Below are 19,172 nucleotides of genomic sequence, written 5' to 3'. Positions count from 1 at the left end.
CCCATTCTCAGCTTTTCCTCTAGAAACCCACTTAGGAATGACTCCTGTGTTGCTTCCCACACCTTCCTCTTCTTTCCTTGAGTGGTGGCTGTAGTGGCTAACTTGGTCCTTCTCGCTAAGTGAAAGGATTCAGAAACTCTTGGACAATATATGACAACAATTTGTATTGCTGGTCTCTGGAGTGTTGGGCTTATTTTTGGGGGGCAGGGGGAAAGACACCACTCCCCCCTCCCCCAACAGAAAACCAAGGCACTTCTCTGCGCACAGCATAGGGTCTGTTTCTCTTACCATCAGAGAGAGATTCATAGTCATAATCATACTCGTCCTCTTCATCTTCCTCCTCCTCATTGTTAGTAGGTGGGGGGTTGACATTCCCACCATTGTAAGCCTGAGCTTGCATGGATGCTAACTGATGAGCCTGTAAGATATCAACAATTAAAGACTGCAGATGCTAAGCTACTGAACGTTCATTTACAGCTTTCAAAATGACCATCTCACGCTAAAAGTGGTTTATCCTATTTTGACTCATTTGGGGAAGGAAAAAAAAATCTATATTCACTTGAAGTACAAGGTTAATCATTGGGTGAATGTTAACTTTTCTGCAAGAGGGATCCTGGCGCTTTCTTCAAGAAAAATCCTAAGGAATCGTGGTTCCCTGAGGCAAACCTTCCCGGAGAAACCTTGGTGCCTCAGACCCAAATGCTGAAGTGGACCAGTCCATCAATTCTGGAAAAGTAAATCTTTGCTAAGAAACCATTTTTCTTTTTCCTTCTTAAAATAATATTTAAAGGCCTTCGACCTTGAGAAAAATGTTAGAATCCCTATGGATGAAGAGACCAACAGATTAATTTCATCAGATTAATAGGCTTAGAAACTTCCAAAAACTTGGTATCGCTGCTAGGAAGGTCATAAGCCTTATTTATATTCAACTAGAACCACTGTGTGGGGTTATGACAGGACACAAGAATACAGGTCTGGGCACCTATCATAAGGAAATAATCCAAAATATAGGATTATTTATATGTATATAATATTTAGACATGTAAATGAATATGTGTGTGTATCTGTAAAAACACACATACAGTGGTGGACAAAAGTAGGTTTGTAGTTGCATTGTGACATTATTTAACAAAGCTAGTGTAATAATCATAAGCACGTCTTTTTCCATATGAACAACTGTAAACCTACTTTTGCCCACCCTGTACATTTCTATATCCTTGGTTCAGCATCTATGAATCTCTTGTAATGATATAAAATGACATGCATGAAAGACTAACTCTTAAATGGAAATACAGCAGGATTCTTGGCGTGTTTTTGTGGCACAGGCCCCTCGGGCAGTGTGGTGAGGTAGGACCCCTTCTCAGAATGACGTTATAAATGTATAAAAATTAATATATAAGATTATACAGGAAAAAAAAAGAATGGTGAACACAGTTATCAAATGTTGAAAAAACAAATCTGTGCAATAGGAATATGGGTTTCTTTATTAACACAGTAAAAGCATGAATATAGGTAGGCCAAGTAACGTTTTTGAAATAGTGACGAGCATATGTAATTCTTGGAGACATTTGTAACAACTGTGATATAATATGAGAAATCTACAGTTTCTGTTGGTGACAAAGACATAGGTACTGCCAATGTCACTGTGGTTTGTTCTCTACATTTATAATCGGAGGAAATGCTAAATTTCAGCCAACAGTTAGTGAAAATGAAGATGTAGTTTTTTTTTTCCATCTAAATTCCGTGACCCCCTGAATTCTATTTCTGGATATTACCAAGGTTAAGAATCCCTGTAATACAGGTTGTTTTGGGCCTTGGAATTATGTATATTTTAAAATAACTATGTATTCCCCGAAGTTCTTGAATTGTGGTCATACGACCTTTATAATAAATACATATACGTAAGCAAGATACAGATTAGGCTATGTCTATAGCTGTATCCACCTGGATAACTGAACACTGTCTAGGCTGGGACTTCTCAAAGTGAGTTTTGTGTAACACTCTCAGTTATGTAAAAACTGACAATTAGCCCTAGCCGGTTTGGCTCAGTGGATAGAGCCTCTGCCTGCGGACTGAAGGGTCCCAGGTTCAATTCTGGCCAAAGGCATATGCCCGGGTTGGGGGCTTGATTCCCAGTAGGGGGCGTGCAGGAGGCAGCCATTCAATGATTCTCATCACTGATGTTTCTCTCTCTCTCCCCCTCTCCCTTCCTCTCTGAAATCAATAAAAATATATTTAAAAACGGACAATTACAGTAACCACAAAAACACAATGGAAGTTTGGAAACAGCCACTTACACAAACTGAAACACATTCCTACTATGGAGCTTCACATGGCCTTTACTTAATATGCTAAAGGGCACGACTTGTCAAAGATTTCCAGTACAGCCTTTCCCATGCTTTTTAATCGGGGAATTTTAAATCTTTTTTCAGAGAGTCTCATAGGATTAGCAGTCTTCAAAGCTTCAGGGAATCTTCTCTAGACACAAGTGAGCCACAAAAGCATGTCTATTAGTCATGGAAAAGAGAAGGGCCTCCACATAGCAAGCATTCAAGGCAGAGCCAAATGCTGGGAATGATGCTGCAAAGAGCCCGGTTGGCTCACTGGCAGAAAAATGTGCGAGCTGTATGCTAGGAGCGGAGCCACGCAAATTCCCACTGCCTAGTAAATGTTGGAAAGTGAGTGGTAAGGTCCCTAGATGCTCAGATATTTCCCCCAGCACAAGAAGTACGGGAGAGGTCCTCAAATGGACAGTCAAGAGCGGACACCACTATTCTTTGCAATATGCTACTTATTCTGAGACAGAAAAACAGGCCCCCTAGCCCTTGAATAAAAGCAATTCAGGCCCTGTCAGTTTTTCTCGGTGGTTAGAACACTGTCCTACTGACCGTAGGGTCATGGGTTTGATTCTGGTCAAGGGCATGTATCAGTTTGACCCTCAGTTCTGGTCGGGGCACATGCAATCAATCAATGTGTCTCTCTCACATTGAGGTTCCCTTCCTCCTTCCTTCCCTCTCTCCCCCCCTTTCACTCTCTAAAAAAATCAATGGAAAAAATATCCTTGGATGAGGATTTTTAAAAAAGCAATTTAAATATAGGTTAGGGGGTTAAAGTGAAGGGTCAGACGAGGAGATGGGGCTTGGCAGAAACCATGTCTTACTCTGCTCTGTTTCCCCAGAGCCTGGGAGTTCAGGAGACAAGGTCAGAATACAGGAAGTCTGGTGGGGTGCAGTCAGGAGGGTTCAATAAGAGCCTCAGCAAGAGCTTGAGGCAGATGGAGGGCTTCAGAAACCCCACTCTGAGTTAGCCCATCCTCACTGAGGGTAAGTTCTTGTATAGAAATGACCCAGGCCTTCTGAGTTAGGGGCTGGGTCTGCGCACACTGGAGCTCAAAGCATCCATTCACCCAGCCTGGTGTGAACGCAGGTCACCAGTCCATAGCCTGCCGGGCACCTGCAAGTCTTCGCAGACATGACTGTCAACATTCCCTGGGATATCAGGGTGGGATGGTCTTAAAAAACTGGAAATGGGATTACACTGCCCCATTTTTCCAAAAGTTGTGGAAATTATATGGTAGGAAGTGCCAAGTTACCTGACAATAGTTGGCTGTGAGAACACAGGAAATGAAGAGGTGGTTAGGAAGAGTTAGCGTGGTTTTACTAACAAATCTCCCACACAGTAACCGCTTAGGCTTTTTGGATAAGGTCTCACTTTGTGGGAAATAACAGATACGCAATATTTCCAAACTTCCAGGATGATATAATTACAACAGATTACCAGGCCTGACTTGAAAATTCAGACTTCATTGGGCAGATTAGGGACCTAAGGATCTATGTTTTTAAATCTGTTCCAGTGATTCTCATCAATATATTCTGACTCCTGTGTTGTGTTTGAGAAGGTCTTTTCTGAGGACCTAGGTCTGAGTCCTAGCTCTGCCACGAGGAGCTGGGTGGCACTGAGACAGTCCCATCAAGGGCTCGGCAGGCCTCACTTTTCTCTTCTATAAATAAAGGAGTTGAAAGTGACTCTGGAGAAATGTGGGCTGCAAGAAAGGGGAGCACCAGCCGGGAGCGCTAAGCACTAACCTCCAGGAGGTTCTGTGAGAAGGGCCACAGGCTCTCTATTCGGCTGTCTGGCCCAAGGACAACCTGGGATGAGGGCACAGTTTGAAAAACTGACATTGACGACAGATGTCAAAATTTACAATTGTAAATGCAATAACTGCATGCTGCAATAACATACCAAAGTCAAGAAGAGTGAATTTAACCAAGATAAATATGAGGCTCCTGCACACGAAAGGTTACAATTAACTGCAAACCTGGAAAAATGGGGAGATAAGACATAAGAACAGTCCCTGTGAAAAGAACTGAACTTTTTTTTGTTTTCCACAAAGTCAACATGAGTCTGGTGTGCATGAGAGAATTTTAAAAGTGAGTGCAGTTCTAGGCTGCATTAACCGAGGCATGATGCTCACATGAAGAGAGGTGATGGCTTCCCTGTCCTCATGCTGCCAGACCCTAGTTGGAGAAGTTCTGGAAATCACGTTTTTAAGACTGGCAAATTCAAAAATGTCTACAAATTTAAGACTATCCAAAATATTCTTTTTTAAAAAAAAATACATTTTATTGATTTTTTTACAGAGAGGAAGGGAGAGGAATAGAGAGAAACACTGATGAGAGAGAAACATTGATCAGCTGCCTCCTACACACCCCCTACTGGGGATGTGCTCGCAACCAAGGTACATGCCCTTGACTGGAATCGAACCTGGGACCCTTCAGTCCACAGGCTGATGCTCTATCCATTGAGCCAAACCGGTCAGGGCAATCCAAAATATTCTTAATGAAAAGTGAAGGCTCTTAGCAGCCATATCCTGTGGGGAACAGTTGATACAAGAATGTTTAGCTTGGAGAAGAGAAACACTGGTGGGGAGACACATGCTCGCTTTCTAGATATGCAATTAGCCTGTGCAGCTGCAGAGGGAAGAAGTACTGCCAAAGAGTAGGAGCAACAGGAAGGAGGATTTGGGCTCCGCATAAAGAAGACTTCTGTACAACACAATCTATTCATTAGTGGGACAGAGGCTGCATAAGTGACTGCAAATGACTGTGTGCAGGACGGGAAAGGCAAAAGCTCCAAGGACACTGAGACACATCTTGAAGCCAGTAGAGATATGCGCAGGGAAGCGTGTCTGCTTGGCAGGGAGAAGTGGGCAGTAGTTGCTGGGTAAAGAAAGTAGCACAGAGGAACAGTGTTGCAGAAGAAAAGGCCCCCAATGCTGGTTGGTTGTGAGTTAGTGACGCAGCCCTGGAGGAGGGCCAGGCAAAAGAGAACACGGGCTAATATTGTACAGTTGACCCTTGAACAACACAGGTGTGAGGACACTGAACCCAAGTATAACTTTCGACTTCCCCAAAACTTAACCACTAATTGCCTACTGTTAACAGGAAGCTTTACTGATACCATTAATAGCCGATTGCCCATAACCCATAACCTTTCTTTTTTTTAAAAAAATATATATTTTATTGATTTTTTACAGAGAGGAAGGGAGAGGGATAGAGTTAGAAACATCGATGAGAGAGAAACATCGATCAGCTGCCTCCTGCACACTCCCCACTGGGGATGTGCCCGCAACCAAGGCACATGCCCTTGACCGGAATCAAACATGGGACCCTTGAGTCCGCAGGCTGACGCTCTATCCACTGAGCCAAACCAGTTAGGGCAACCCATAACCTTTTTAACAAGAGAACAGTACCTTTTGCTTTAAGATATCCACCGGCGTCTGGTGGGCTTTTAGCTTCTTATTTTTGAGAAGCACCTTCCTTCTAAGTTGGTCAGGGGAAGGAAGCATTGGATCATCTGAGAAATCACTTTCAAATAAGAACTTAGCCACCAGTTTTTCTCCAAATACAGTCTAGAAAGAAAAACACATAATCAATGCCTTTTATCTCTACTTGAATTGTTTCAGCCCCGTTGAACTGTTTCTAAAATCCTAGAAAGAGGAAGTAGCAAAGAAGCTGTGTCCCCATCTCCCCAGTAGTTTCCTACTGGGAGGAAGGGAGGTGGTGAGAAGGCAAGGAGGAGGGGCCAGGCCATTTCCTCCACGGGCCGAGCTCTAACTCTTCAGGAGAATGCTCTGGGGTCTGCTGTAGTAAAGAAGAAAACAGATTCAGTTAGAGGCTGTGGTCTGTAGAGGTGGCCTGCTCCAGATGCGGGTAAGAAATCAAAGAATAGAAACCTTGAAGTAGGTAGGGAGTAGGGACAAAGATGAAAGATAATAGGGAGAATTCACCATTTGGTACAAAGAACCACAGACACCATTCTCACAAAGATTCTGAGCACTGGCTCCAAAGTGGAGTGTGTGTGCTTCAAGGAGGTGGGAGAGGATCAGGCACAGGATGATCCACTGGGGTAAGGGTAGGAAATACGGCAAATGCTATTTCTAGCTATTTTTAATTAGAAAAAAGCAAAAATGGAAGCTGATTAATGTTTAATGTACAAACTGAAATGATGGCTCATTCCCTCAGTCTGTAAGTCAGACACGGTCTGATGTCAGGAGCTGCTCATGGAGGTCCCGGAGGGACAAGGAGGAGCCTCCTGATGCAGGAGATTCAAAATTTCAGAAATAATGAAGCATATCTGTAATAATGGTATCTTCCCTGCCGGATAAGTATTACGTAATGAAGCATATTCAGTCACATGAAAACTTTAGACAATAAGTAAATAGCAAATTCACTTTAAAAATTTTTTATGAGAGCAAAGTTTTTTCTAACCACTAATAAGTAATAGTGTTTAAAATTCACTTATTACTTTATCCTTTCTGTTATTATTTTTTATATTCTACTTTTTGCATGTTTTAATATATAAAATAAGTTAATAAATAGGATATGTATATGATTTAGAAATAAGTCAATAAGTAAACTAAAGGAATACATGTCTTAGTGTTTTACTGTTAGGAGTATATAATCAAAAAAGTTTAGAGACCATTCTTCTAAATGATGGCAAAGGAAAGACATATGAAAGGCTAGTTTTGTTGGCATTAGCGTTTGAGGACATTTCCTGCTGGCTATGTCCCTCCCTCCCACTGAAAGCCATGTTTCCACAAAAGCCTCTACCAGTGGAGGGTAGGGGATATTGTAATAGCATATTTTCCCCTAAATCTGCTTTACAGTTTCTTTGTATAAGGAAGGGCGGAGTGTTACCATAGCAACTGCTGTGGCCACGCCGAGCTCCTTGCCAACTTGGACCCTGTATCTGTGGGGTGGGCCTCAGGAAGATTTGACTGATTTGCCCTGAGATATTGTCAGCTTTTCCACAAACAATGACAGGGAACATCTCGGCACCCCTGATTTGTGGTTCCAGAAGTATTGGAGGGTTGGCCTCTCCAAAGAACCACAGAACAAAACAATGCTTCTATTACTCCAGCTGAAAAGATGAACCTTCCAGGAGAAAGACCAAGCCTCCACGGCACCCTGATTTCTCAGGTCTGAGGGACCCTAATTGTGCTTCACAGCTGGAATCCAGCTGTGGTGTGGTCCACAGTGGCACGTATAAAACTTGCCTTGTCAGCAATGGCAAGACAAGGGCCAAGATACCATCCTGCCTCTTAGCTAAAAGTGTACCTTGAAAATGTCTGCCATTTTTCGTTGCTGAGGCAATGAACAGTGGTTCTCAATTGATATGATGATTGGCAGGTCAGAGTTGATGAAGGCACTGCGATCAATGGCTTCAATCACGTCCTACGAGAGATACAACAGCTCATTAGGGTCTGTCTTATGAGACATCTCATTAGGTATTTGTCCAAGGTGTCAGAAGGCAAGGTACTTACAGCCTCAGAAAGCATCTAAATTATTATTTTCAGAAGGCTCTGGCTAAAGTGGTTTTTATATTTTCAAATTAAGTAAGAGGATAAGGCTATTTTCTATAAAGACATTAAACTGATCATATTGAGTTTTGTTCACATGCTATAAAAAACAGTATGCTGAATTTAACAAATCATTAATATATTTATATTGTGTATACTGTAGGTACAATACATTATTTTAGTTATAGCATCAAAAATTGTAAGCATAAGATACTTTCCTGCTCTCAAGGAATTTATAATTTACTTGGCGCAATGAGACATACACCACATATATTTATGTGTATATGTAAACACAATTATCAACTTCCAATCCCCTCAATGTAAAGTACAAGGGTTTTAAGAAGGCTGAATAGGGAAATGAGTTAAAGAGAAAATGCATTTTAGCCATTATCTCCACAGATGAGAGAAATAATAATCTTTTCCAGACAAGCCACAGTTCAGAGAAAAATGATGTTGCACAGCCAAAGACCCTCTGAATGAGGATAGTAATCACACAATGAAATAATAAACTACTTAGAATTCGAAATAGTAATCCAATGAGACTAATCTTCCTGGGCGACCAACTCCCCAAGTGGAACCAATTCTCATTTCTTTATAATGCTAATTATTGAATCATCTCTTAACACATGTTGGCCTCTGTTAGCAGGACAAATGACCTTTAATTCCTACAGCAAAGGAACAGCCCTTGAACTTTATATATCATCACATAATGTAAAAATTACAACAATACAGGGGTAAGCAAAAGTAGGTTTATAGTTTGTTTGGAAAGAAGACAAATAATACAAATAAATACTACAAGAATAAACTGTGTGTCATGTACTCACAACTGTAAATCTACTTTTGTCAACCCCTATATTACGTGAAAACTAACTTAAGGTAAAGGTAACTAAACTTTGGTTGAATGAGAATCTAATAAGATTTTTATATCAATTCCCAGAAAAATGAACATGCGTGCCGCCTACATAACACTGTAAATGCTGTGGAGTCTTCAGAGCAAGGATCAGAACCCTCGACCTAAGGTACAATGTGTTAGTCAGTGATTTAAGTGGCAAATGAAGATAATGACTCTTTGAGATTTGATTTAAAGAAAGCTATGAAGCATCACCTTGAAGGGGATCTTGGTTGTCAGTGTATGTCCATGGTAAATGATGGGCATCCCATCATCTCCGTCCCAGCAGTCCAACTCTACGCTCCTACAGCCTTGCAGGAGGACCTGTGCGATCAATGAAAAAATCCATCCCAGATAAGTGAATGGAGAGAAAGCCTCAAATTAAGCCCCGCACATGATTCTATATATCAGTGTTCACATTCAGGGCTAAAGCAGAAGGGCATGCGAACTAAAATAAACATTGCATCTTGGCCAAGGGCCACAACTCATCAGGAGTGGGGAAGGCAGAGGACAGATTAAGGTGGAAAGAGTGCTTACCAGAGCTGAATACCATCGGAAAGTAAATTTGATAGCAAAAACATGTGACCATTTTCCCAGCAACTTTGGTCTCTCAAGGGAGCTGTATATACATGGCACATGCTGAACTGAGAGAGCCAGGCTGGGCTCTGTCTAGGCAGATGTCATTGGAGGTGATGCCACAGCCCAGAGGAGATGAGGCCACTGATTCCTTAATTAACTTAAAAAATGTTTTTATTGATTTCAGGAAGGAAGAGGGAGAGAAATAGAAACATCAATGATCAGAGAGAATCATTGATCGGTTGCCTCCTGCACACCCCCTACTGGGGATTGAGCCTGCAACCCTATATGCCCTGACCAGGAATCAAACCGTGACCTTCTGGTTCATAGGTTGATGCTCACCCACTGAGCCACACCAGCCAGGCCTAAATTAACTTTTATTAAATGAAACCAATAAGGATAAAATCTTCATTTAGATACAAATTCTGCCACTGGCTAATTAATGCATTTGCTATGAACATGTAGCATGTAAGAAAGTATAAGCAAGGAGTTATCAAGGACTATTATCTAATCCTACAGCAGAGATGAAAAATAAGCCATAGTCGACTCTCCCATATCTTTAGCAGACATTAGTAATCAATCACAGCACAGTTGCTCTCTCTCTCTCTTTCTCTCTCTCTCTCTCTCTCTCTCTCTCTCTCTCTCTCTATATATATATATATATATATATATATATATATATATATATATAATTGATTTCAGAGAGGAAGGGAGGAGAGAGAGATAGAAACAACAATGATGAGAATCACTGATTAGCTGCCTCCTACATGCCCCCTACTGGGGATCAAGCCCGCAACGCAGGCATGTGCCTTGACTGGGAATCGAACCATGACATCCTGGTTCATAAGTCGACACTCTATCACTGAGCCACACTGGTTGGACTACTCCCTAAGCTTTGATATGTTATCTCACAAGCTTTTTGGCAAAGTGCTCCAGGAAACACTACCAATGAATCAGTTGACAGGATACCCCTTTGCTATCCTGGACCTAGAGTTGGAAGCAGAGCTCCTGACATGTGTGTGTGGGTTGCAGCTCTGCATTGTTTGCTTGAAGCAACCTCTTCCTCCACAGAATCTATTAGCAGACTGTATTTTAGGACAGTCTTGAAAGGGTATTGAAAGGATAACCCATGCCAAGAGCATATCTGCAAATGGGCCAAGTCATGGATGTGAGAATCCACATAATTATTACCATGTGACAGCACTCCAAAACTGGGGGCTATTGGCCAGTAGAGTTGCTGCAACAAAACTGATAGTGGAATCCCTCTTATTTTAATATTTTGTATGAAATATTTTGTAGATCCTTCCCACTGCACATCATGCAGCACTCAATCTTCCGGGGTGACCCATCTTCCCAGGTGGAACCTATTCTGTGGCCTGAAATCCCACAGCTCTCAGCTTCTTCCTGCAGCTAGAGTTCCCAGAGGTGTGTTGCTCGGGGCTGAAAACTCGTGTAATACGTCAGCTGAAACATGAGGCTGCTCATCTCTGTGGTGCACCTGCCACACTGGGAAGAACGTTCACTGCCTCGCAGCAGATGGGGTGATTTTTCAGCATGAAAAGACTAGCGCTCTTTATCAAGGTCTGCAGGACCTTAAGCTGTCCGTATATGGCTAGCAAAGGAAGACCAGAACTGGCAATTCCAGGTGAAAACAGGGCTTTCTCTCAGTCCCCATCTGACCCATAGAATAACGCTAGGAAGTAATTAGAAGGGCTGAGGGAGGGAGTGGTGAGAAATAAAAGTAAAGGGAGCCTCATCCTAGGTTTAATCACCTCTGTGTGTCTATTTGAGGGGCTGCTGCGCCTAATTCAAAGGCTGCGACAACCTCACTTTGGGTGTAATGTTAAGGAGTTAAAGAAACATTTTGAAATCAAACAGGAAAATGCAGTAGGAATAAAAGTTGGGACATTGGTCTTTGCTTATTTTCTTGGGAGAAATTCTCTCTCTCTCTTCATCCCCCCCCCCCCCCCAAAAAAAAGCAATGGATTTCAAACTTTTTAACCTTGGAATTCTCTGTGCAAAGGCAGGGCCAATATGCACAACTCATCAAAGAGCAGGACTTCAGCTGCAGTGGGGTGAGCATGGGACCCCTCTGCTCTACTGCTTGCTCATCTCAGTGTCAGCAGCTGAGGCCCCTTCACAGCACTTCTATTTTGAAAATCATTATTTTAAGGACATGTCTTCATTTCATAATAAAAGCCACTTAGCTTTTAGAGTTTAGAGCACATATTTCATACTAGATAAACTTTGGGACAGAAGTTTGACCCATGCTTTGAGGAATATCTGAGCTAATCTGGAGAACAAAGGAACCTCGGGTCTGCTGGGTTTGTGTAAACAATACAATGGCAATGTTTACACTTGGACTCCAGCCTTTCCCCATAAGCTCAATCACACATTTACATGGGTGTCCCCCCAAAATGTATAAACACTTAACAGCTGATAGCTCAATTGATGCTTCTTTTGTTCAGATTTAATCCACTGGAATGAATAATTATTCAAAGTATGCATACAATTTTGGGGGGCACCCTGTACTCCCTGGAACTAACCTAGCTTCTTCTTCCTGACTGATTACCTCTTCTTGCAGGAGCTCACAAGACAGGCAGCAGACATGAGGGAATTGCAGAAAATATAACAGGGAGGCAACTGACATGCAGATTATTGAGAGTTGGATGTTTAGGTCAAAAGGATGTGCTTTTTTCTAGTCTAGAGAACCTACTGAATTGCCCAGAATATGGCCATGAGTTAAGTATACAGGAACAGTGCCTACAATCTGGGCAGATCACTCCCCCTTAAGTTGGTTACCATAGGGATGGATTGATTGTCTAACAAATTGCAAAGCATAACAACTAATACTTTGGGAATAACTTCAGAAAGAGTTGCATTTTCTACTATGCTTTCCCACTACAATATATTGATTTATTTAGCATTTAGGGAAACAATTAGATAACTTTCCCATGGGAAAATCTAATTTTAGTAGGAGTAGGTCAGACTAAGTAGGATCTAAAAGCTATGAGTCTCAAATATTTTTTTTCTTTCTCATTGCCCAGAATAAAGGTTAAGTATAGATAGCGAGGAAAAACAAAACAAAAAAGAAGTAAAGAAAACAACTGTACGTATAGGCTGTTTTCCCACACGTCATGCTTCCTCACATTTCACAGGCAGTAGTTTCTGAGTTCTTCACAGGGGTCTGGGTCAGGTTTTTGTGACTTTGGGGGTTACATAAATAAGGTTAAATGACAAGCACATTTCAAGGGGATTTCTCAGTACCTGGCTGTAGAGTTCTACTGAGGATTCTCCTTTGAGCTGATGGCCTGTGAGGTAGGTATTGTGTGAAGATTCGATGTAATAGTAGGAGAGGGGCAGCTGTAATTCTTTAATGTTCTCCTGTGACTCATCGTTTTTCGAGGCAAAGTTGTCTTTATCCATCAGAAACCTAGGAGGAAACAAATTTTCTTAGGATTGCATGGGAAAAAGATATACTCTTAAATGATAGGGCAAAAGATATTTTAAAAGTTACCTTGCAAATCCTTCAAATGACATTAGGCCCTGATGACACATACTAATGCTAGGCTCAAACTTCTGCAAGGAATACAAAAAGAGTGTTATTTAGGTAAAGGAACCTAAGGGGGAAAACACCACATCATTTTTTAAAACTGTTCTGTTTTCATCAGGAAACATCTAAACCAAATATTTGAACTAATTTAGCTATGTAGTGGTAAGATGTAGATTTTTTTTAAAAAAAGAAAACATTTATTACAAGTGAGTTTATTATACGAAGCATATTTACTTAAGAGAAAAGAATAAGGTTGATTTATATGAAAACAAATGGTATTAGTTTATCCAGGTGAAAATGGGGATAAAAATAGCAGCTATCATAGAGCTGGTGAGAGGTAAATTAGATGCTTCTCATAGAGCACTTCGTACAGTGTTTGCACTCGATAATATTACAGTGAGCACTCAGCAAGTGATAATCATCTGACATTTTAAGCATTTCCAGTGACCAAATCCAGTCGCTGGAGAGCTAATCCACTGATTCCCAATCAGTTGAAAAGGGAGATTGAAAACCTTGACGAATTCTGTTGCAGGTGACACAGCCACCATGAATGGTCTCGTCCCACTGTGTCCTACCACCCTGTCCTTGCAGCCGCCTGGTTACTGATGAAAGCTTCCTGCTACGTCTCTGCTTCCACTCCTTCCCCAGCACATTTCATTCTCCAGTGGAGTCAGAGTGACCTCTTACAAACAGAAATCATGTCATGTTCATTACTTCGCCGCTCAAACATTTCCAGCAGCTTCCCATTTGTCATGGACTAAAGCCAAACTCCTGACCGTGGCCTAAATGCCTAAGATGGCTGGGCCCCTGCCTACCTGTCTGAAATCGTGTCTACGGTGGTCCCTCTGGCTTATGTGGTTCCCATGACACAGCTTTCCTATTGTTTCTCATAAATGTCGAGCTCGCACCTGCTCTGGTCTTTGAACTTGAGGCTCCTGTCTAGAATGTCCTTTCCTTAGACCTTCAATAGCTTACTTCTGCAGGGCTCAGCCCAGTGTAACCTCCTCAGAGTGGCCTTGGCTTATTCCTCTCAGCCTTCCTGCAGCACTCCATCCCCTTACTCTGCTCAGTCTTTTCCAGAACCCAGTATTATTACTTGAAATTATATTATACAGGGCGGGGCAAAAATAGGCGTTCAGTTGTAGTTACATAAAGCAGAGTTTATTCCTGTATTATTATTTATTAATTATTGCATTATTCTCCAGATAAACAACTGTAAACCCACTTTTGCTCCACCCTGTACCTTTATTCATTTATTGTCTGCCTCACCCACTTGAATGTAAGCTGTGTGGAGGGCCAGATCTTGATCTTATGTATTACTATATTCCCAGGTCCTGGAACAGACCCAGGCCCATAGCAGCAATATAAAAAATATTTGCTAAATGACTAAAAAGGTTGAAAACCTAGACTACTAATTCTATTGCATGTGCTAGAAGAAGAAGAAGGAATGGTGTACTGATTCCTTTTAATAGTCACTGAGTAAGAGAAGCCTTGGGACCTGTGTTAAATTATATGTTAAATAAGAACACTTCTGGCCCTGGCTGTTTTGGCTCAGTGGATAGAGCATCGACCTATGGACTGAAGGGTCCCAGGTTCGATTCCAGTCCAGGGCATGTACCTGGGTTGTGGGCTCAATCCCCAGTAGGGGGCATGCAGGAGGCAGCTGATTGATGATTCTCTCTCATCATTGATATTTCTATCTCTCTCTCCCTCTCCCTTCCTCTCTGAAATTAATAAAAAATATATTAAAAAAAAGAACACTTATGTATCTGGTATTTAAAATAAACCAACCCAACCCCCTTCTATTTCTGCCCCAAATTTAAAGAGTCTTTGGAAAGAATAAATGTTTAGCAGAAAATAATTAGAAGAGTCAGAGGCTTTACACGAGTGTGCACACGAAACAGGTGCGTACCTGGATGATGCTGAGGATTTCATCGTAAGTGCAGTGTTCTCCCTGGCAGTTCACTAGGAAGTCATTAAGCTGAAGTATGCCGACCCCAAACACGCCCAGGGATGTGCTCTCGACCCCAGTGCCATTCGTCACGATGCTTGCAGCAGCAATGGCGTCAGAGATCTGCCTCTGGTTGTCTGACAGCTGCTGTTTACTCTTAATGAACAGCCCCAAATCTGAGACATTTCTGGTCAACAAATCTGAAACAGAATCACCCACAAAACATGGACAAACTAGCCAGCATCTTTCACAAAGTTCATTTGGCAGATACCTGTGCTATGGCATTATTAAGCTGGAGAAATTCTTCACCATTCTGTTTAAACAAGCCAGCAAACTCATTGCATATTCCTGGCTTCACAGAGTAGAGGGATAAAAAAAAGGAATCAATGAATAAGTAAAAGAAACTAAGAGAGCGCTAGATCGATGACCTCGAAAGCCCATGAGCTTCGGTATTTGAGGGGAACTAAATGTACATCAACTGGGGATTTTAGGCTGAATTTGAACTTTAGATTTTAGAATAACTATTATATTTTTATATTTTCAGAGACTGAAGATGAACCTTTAAGATTACAGTTTTTCTGTACTTTAAAGATGTAACTATTCTCTGTGGAATCTCAGAGGGAAGGCAGGGGAGGGTGGGTGGGATGGGAAGAAATTAACCAAAGAACTTGTAGGCATAACCCATGGGCACAGGAAATAGTATGGTGAAAGCCAGGGGTGGGGGCAAGGGGTGGGCTAGAGGGGCCAAAGGGGAGAAAAACGAGACATAAGTAATACTTTCAACAATAAAGATTAACAAAAGTAAAAGTGCAACTATAAACGTTTGTGTGCAGGTTTCTGTGTGAACAAACATAGGTTTTCAGTTCATTTGTATAAATACCAAGAAATGCAATTGCTGGATGGCATGGTAAGAGTACGTTTAGTTTTGTAAGAAGCTGCTCAACTTCCTTCTGAAGTTGGTGGGAGTGTACCATCTTACACTCCTACCAGCAAGGCTGCAGTGGCGCCACATTGACACCACCTTGGCCAGACATGCTCACTGTGGCCACTTGGAAGACAGCCTGGCATGTTCCCACAGAGTCAACCATGGGCTCATCCTATGACCCAGCAGTTGCGCTTCGAGGTGTTTACCCACATGAGGTGAAAAGTCACATGCACACTAAAACTTATACACAGTGTTTCATCAGCTTTATTTATCATTGCTAAAACTTGGAAGCAACCAGGAATCCTTCCATAGGTGAATGACTAAGCAAATTATGATAAATCCATACAATGGAATATTATGTATGATAATAAAATCATAATATGCTAATTAGATCAGACAGCCAAACAACCTTCTGGATGTCCTTTCGGACAATCTTCTGGATTAAGCCAGGGCTGCGAGGGCCAAGGCAAGCTGCCACAGCTGCGAGGGCAGAGCCCCTTGCACGAATTTCATGCATTGGGTCTCTAGTCTATAATAATAAAAGTGCAATATGCTAATTAGACTGGACATCCTTCCGGACGACCTTCCAGATGAAGCCGGGGCTGCAAGGGAAGCCGGGGTACCAGAGGGAAGCCCGGGTCCCAGGTATCAGAGGGAAACCTACTCTTGCATGAATTTCATGCATCGGGCCTCTAGTTCAGCTATAAAAGGAAATGAGCTATGAAGCCATGAGAAGACATGGAGGGGCCTTACATGTGTATTGCTAAGTGAAAGAAGCCTGTCTGAAAAGGCTATGTACTGTGTGATAGTAAATATATGACATTATGGAAAAGGCAATACTGTGCAGACCGTAAAAAAAAAATCAATAAAAAAAATCAGTGGTTGCCAAGGGGTCAGAAGGAGGTGGGTGGCATGACTAGATGGAGCAGAGATTTTTAGGGCAGTGAAACTATTCTCTATAACATGGTAATGGTGAATACATGTCATTATACTTATGTCAAAGCCCATAGAATGTACAGCACAAACAGTGAACACTAATGCAAACTATGGGCTTCAGTTAATAATAATATATCGATATTGGTTCCCTGTATCACATATGCAAGATATTAATAACAGGGGAAACTATGTGGGGAGAGAATACTCGAACTCTCTGTTCTTTGCCCCCATTTTTCTGTAAATCTAAAACTGCTCTTAAAAAATAGCTCATTAAATTTTTAAAAAGTGTGACTGATTCACTAACCCATAGTTATGCACATCTTATGACTAAAGTTGAAAAAGGTTAATATTCTTAGCTAAGGACAATATAGGTTTTAAATAATTAAAAAGCAACTGCATAAAAGAGGACTCTTTTTGTTTTTGTTTTTGCTTCGTTGTGATTATATTTCCCAGCAAGAACAGAAGAGCAAAAGAAAAGCCTTTAAAATGCATGGTGGTGCTGGTGCTGGTGGTGGTGAGTGGGACAGAACCAGACGTTCTGGTTTACATATTCAGGAAAATGTCCTGGGTGTCCAGACAGCAGTGCTCTGCTGAGGTCACCACAGACTCTCGTTGCTAAAGGGCAGACAGCCCCGACCCTGCGGCTGAGCACCCGTCCGCCTGAAGGCAGGGCAGAGACCGGTGGTTCTCAACTGGGACACACCACACCCCAGGGGACACGTGGAAATGGGCGGGTAAGGGGTTCTGGTGGTCAGCTGGACTGGGGGGCTCTACTGATTAAATGTCCTGAAATACATGGACACAATGATGAATTTCCTCGTCGCAAATGCCAATGTCACCTTGAAAAAAATTCTCCCAATGTTTCGCCATGCTCCAGGTAGCAGCACACCATGGGAGGCAGGCTGAAGGTGTGTGTGATTCAATAGACAGATCTCCGAGAGAAAGATTAAATTGTTACACAAACCTAGATCAGGCTGAAGACCGCTGGTGTTCTCGTCAATGGTTAGGTTGGTGTAGAGCGGGGCCGACTCGGAGCCCGACCGGTTGCAGGGCACGGAGTAGAGGTCGAAGAGATCCTTCAGGTCCTTGCGGCTCCTTACACTGGGAGAGGAATGAAAACGCCTCGCATGCAGCACTGCTGCTAAAATGTGGGGATGAGAAAGGGTCAGAAGAAAGCGTGCCATACCTGAAGGATTTGAACAGCTCCACAAATTCAACGAAACTCATGTTGCTGTCGGAAACCATGAAGCTCTGGAAGCCTTTCATTCCTCCTTTGATGCGGCCGTGCCAGCTGCTGCTGCTCCAGGCACTGCAAGAAAAACATGGCCTTAACCGGCAGGACGGGCCCTTGTCTGCCCTTCTGCCCCAACGGGTGCTCTCGCGTGAAGCAATATGCCCAAAAAGATGGACTGCAAGTCATTTGAGGTGGAGGCTATTTTCATTCCTCTCAAAATTAATCCGTATTATGTCAGAGGAGGTCAAACATATTAGATATTGAAACGGCTTCATGTTTACAGACTATTTAATAAGGACATAAGGCTGAGGTTAACTGCTTCCACTAATTAAAACAGTTTTTTGAAGTCACAGGCCAGTGGGGGTGGGGAGTGGGTAGGCAGGAATGTAAATGTGTCTTTGAAGAAAAGTCTTTTTTTTAAAAAAGGGCCCCAAACTACTGGATTATAACCTATGGAAAATTATGCATGTTTCCCCCCTATATTCTGAATTACAGAAACCCATTTAAGAAGAATGTCTTGAATGTCTTAATGTCTACTTTTTGTCCTTTTTAAACCAGTTCTTAGATGAATTCGGGGAAGGGCTTTTAATGCTAATGGAAAATGTGAGTCAGAAAAACATTAAGAATGGAAAGAAGCCAACTCTGTCTAGGATTATATTTGCACCTGCCAAAGCTGTATCTATTCAGTATAAAAATATCAGTCAACTAGATCAAAACTTCAGTCTGGCTGTTTCACAACATTTTTTTTTTTTTTTAACATTCTATACTGGTTCCCTGACGGGATAGTATGAGAAATGTTTTGTCTGGTTGTTAACCAAATCAATGAACAAGATCTTTCTTTTTCTTTCATTTTTGTCTTTTATTTTTCACTTTAGAAATATTTCAACTTATATAAGAAAGTACAGAGAATATTGTAATGAATAGACTGTTTACCCTTAATCCTGCTAACAATGCTTACTCATAGAAAATGATTCTGTGCTGACATCTCAAGGTTAAAGGAAGAGTATTACAAAAGGCTAGATTTGTATTGTTTGGAGGGAAAAGGTTGTTGATCGTCCACATGTGTGGGAAATAGAGGGTGGAGGTTCAGGTAGAGGAAGGTCCCATAAAGTGGTTTATCACTTGCTTTAAGCAGGGAAGTCCCTGTCTTCCTTCTAGTTCCAGGTCTAGCCACTGTCTGAGGGCAGCCCCCGACTTCAGGAAGCTCCATGTGTCTACTCTTTCCCTTTCTGGCTCAGATTTGGTTC

The 19,172-nt window shown here is 41.9% G+C and overlaps 1 protein-coding gene across 1 annotated transcript in view; it reads right to left on the bottom strand.

Moving 5' to 3' along the window:
* Positions 1-19,172, bottom strand: part of PLCE1 (phospholipase C epsilon 1) — a 260,258-nt gene that overhangs the window by 36,576 nt on the left and 204,510 nt on the right. The window contains exons 11-19 of the mRNA XM_081104349.1: positions 17,878-18,000; positions 17,656-17,792; positions 14,792-15,030; positions 12,844-12,905; positions 12,594-12,759; positions 8,967-9,074; positions 7,620-7,736; positions 5,753-5,911; positions 289-418 (exon numbers count right to left, since the gene is read on the bottom strand). Coding sequence (XP_080960475.1) covers positions 289-418; positions 5,753-5,911; positions 7,620-7,736; positions 8,967-9,074; positions 12,594-12,759; positions 12,844-12,905; positions 14,792-15,030; positions 17,656-17,792; positions 17,878-18,000 — 1,241 coding nt within the window. The remainder of the gene's footprint in view (positions 1-288; positions 419-5,752; positions 5,912-7,619; positions 7,737-8,966; positions 9,075-12,593; positions 12,760-12,843; positions 12,906-14,791; positions 15,031-17,655; positions 17,793-17,877; positions 18,001-19,172) is intronic.

Source organism: Myotis nattereri, assembly GCF_964212035.1.
Source record: "Myotis nattereri genome assembly, chromosome: 13".
NCBI classification, from domain to species: domain Eukaryota; kingdom Metazoa; phylum Chordata; class Mammalia; order Chiroptera; family Vespertilionidae; genus Myotis; species Myotis nattereri.
The sequence above is the reverse complement of the archived record's forward strand: the minus strand, read 5'-3'. Positions and strand labels throughout refer to the sequence as shown.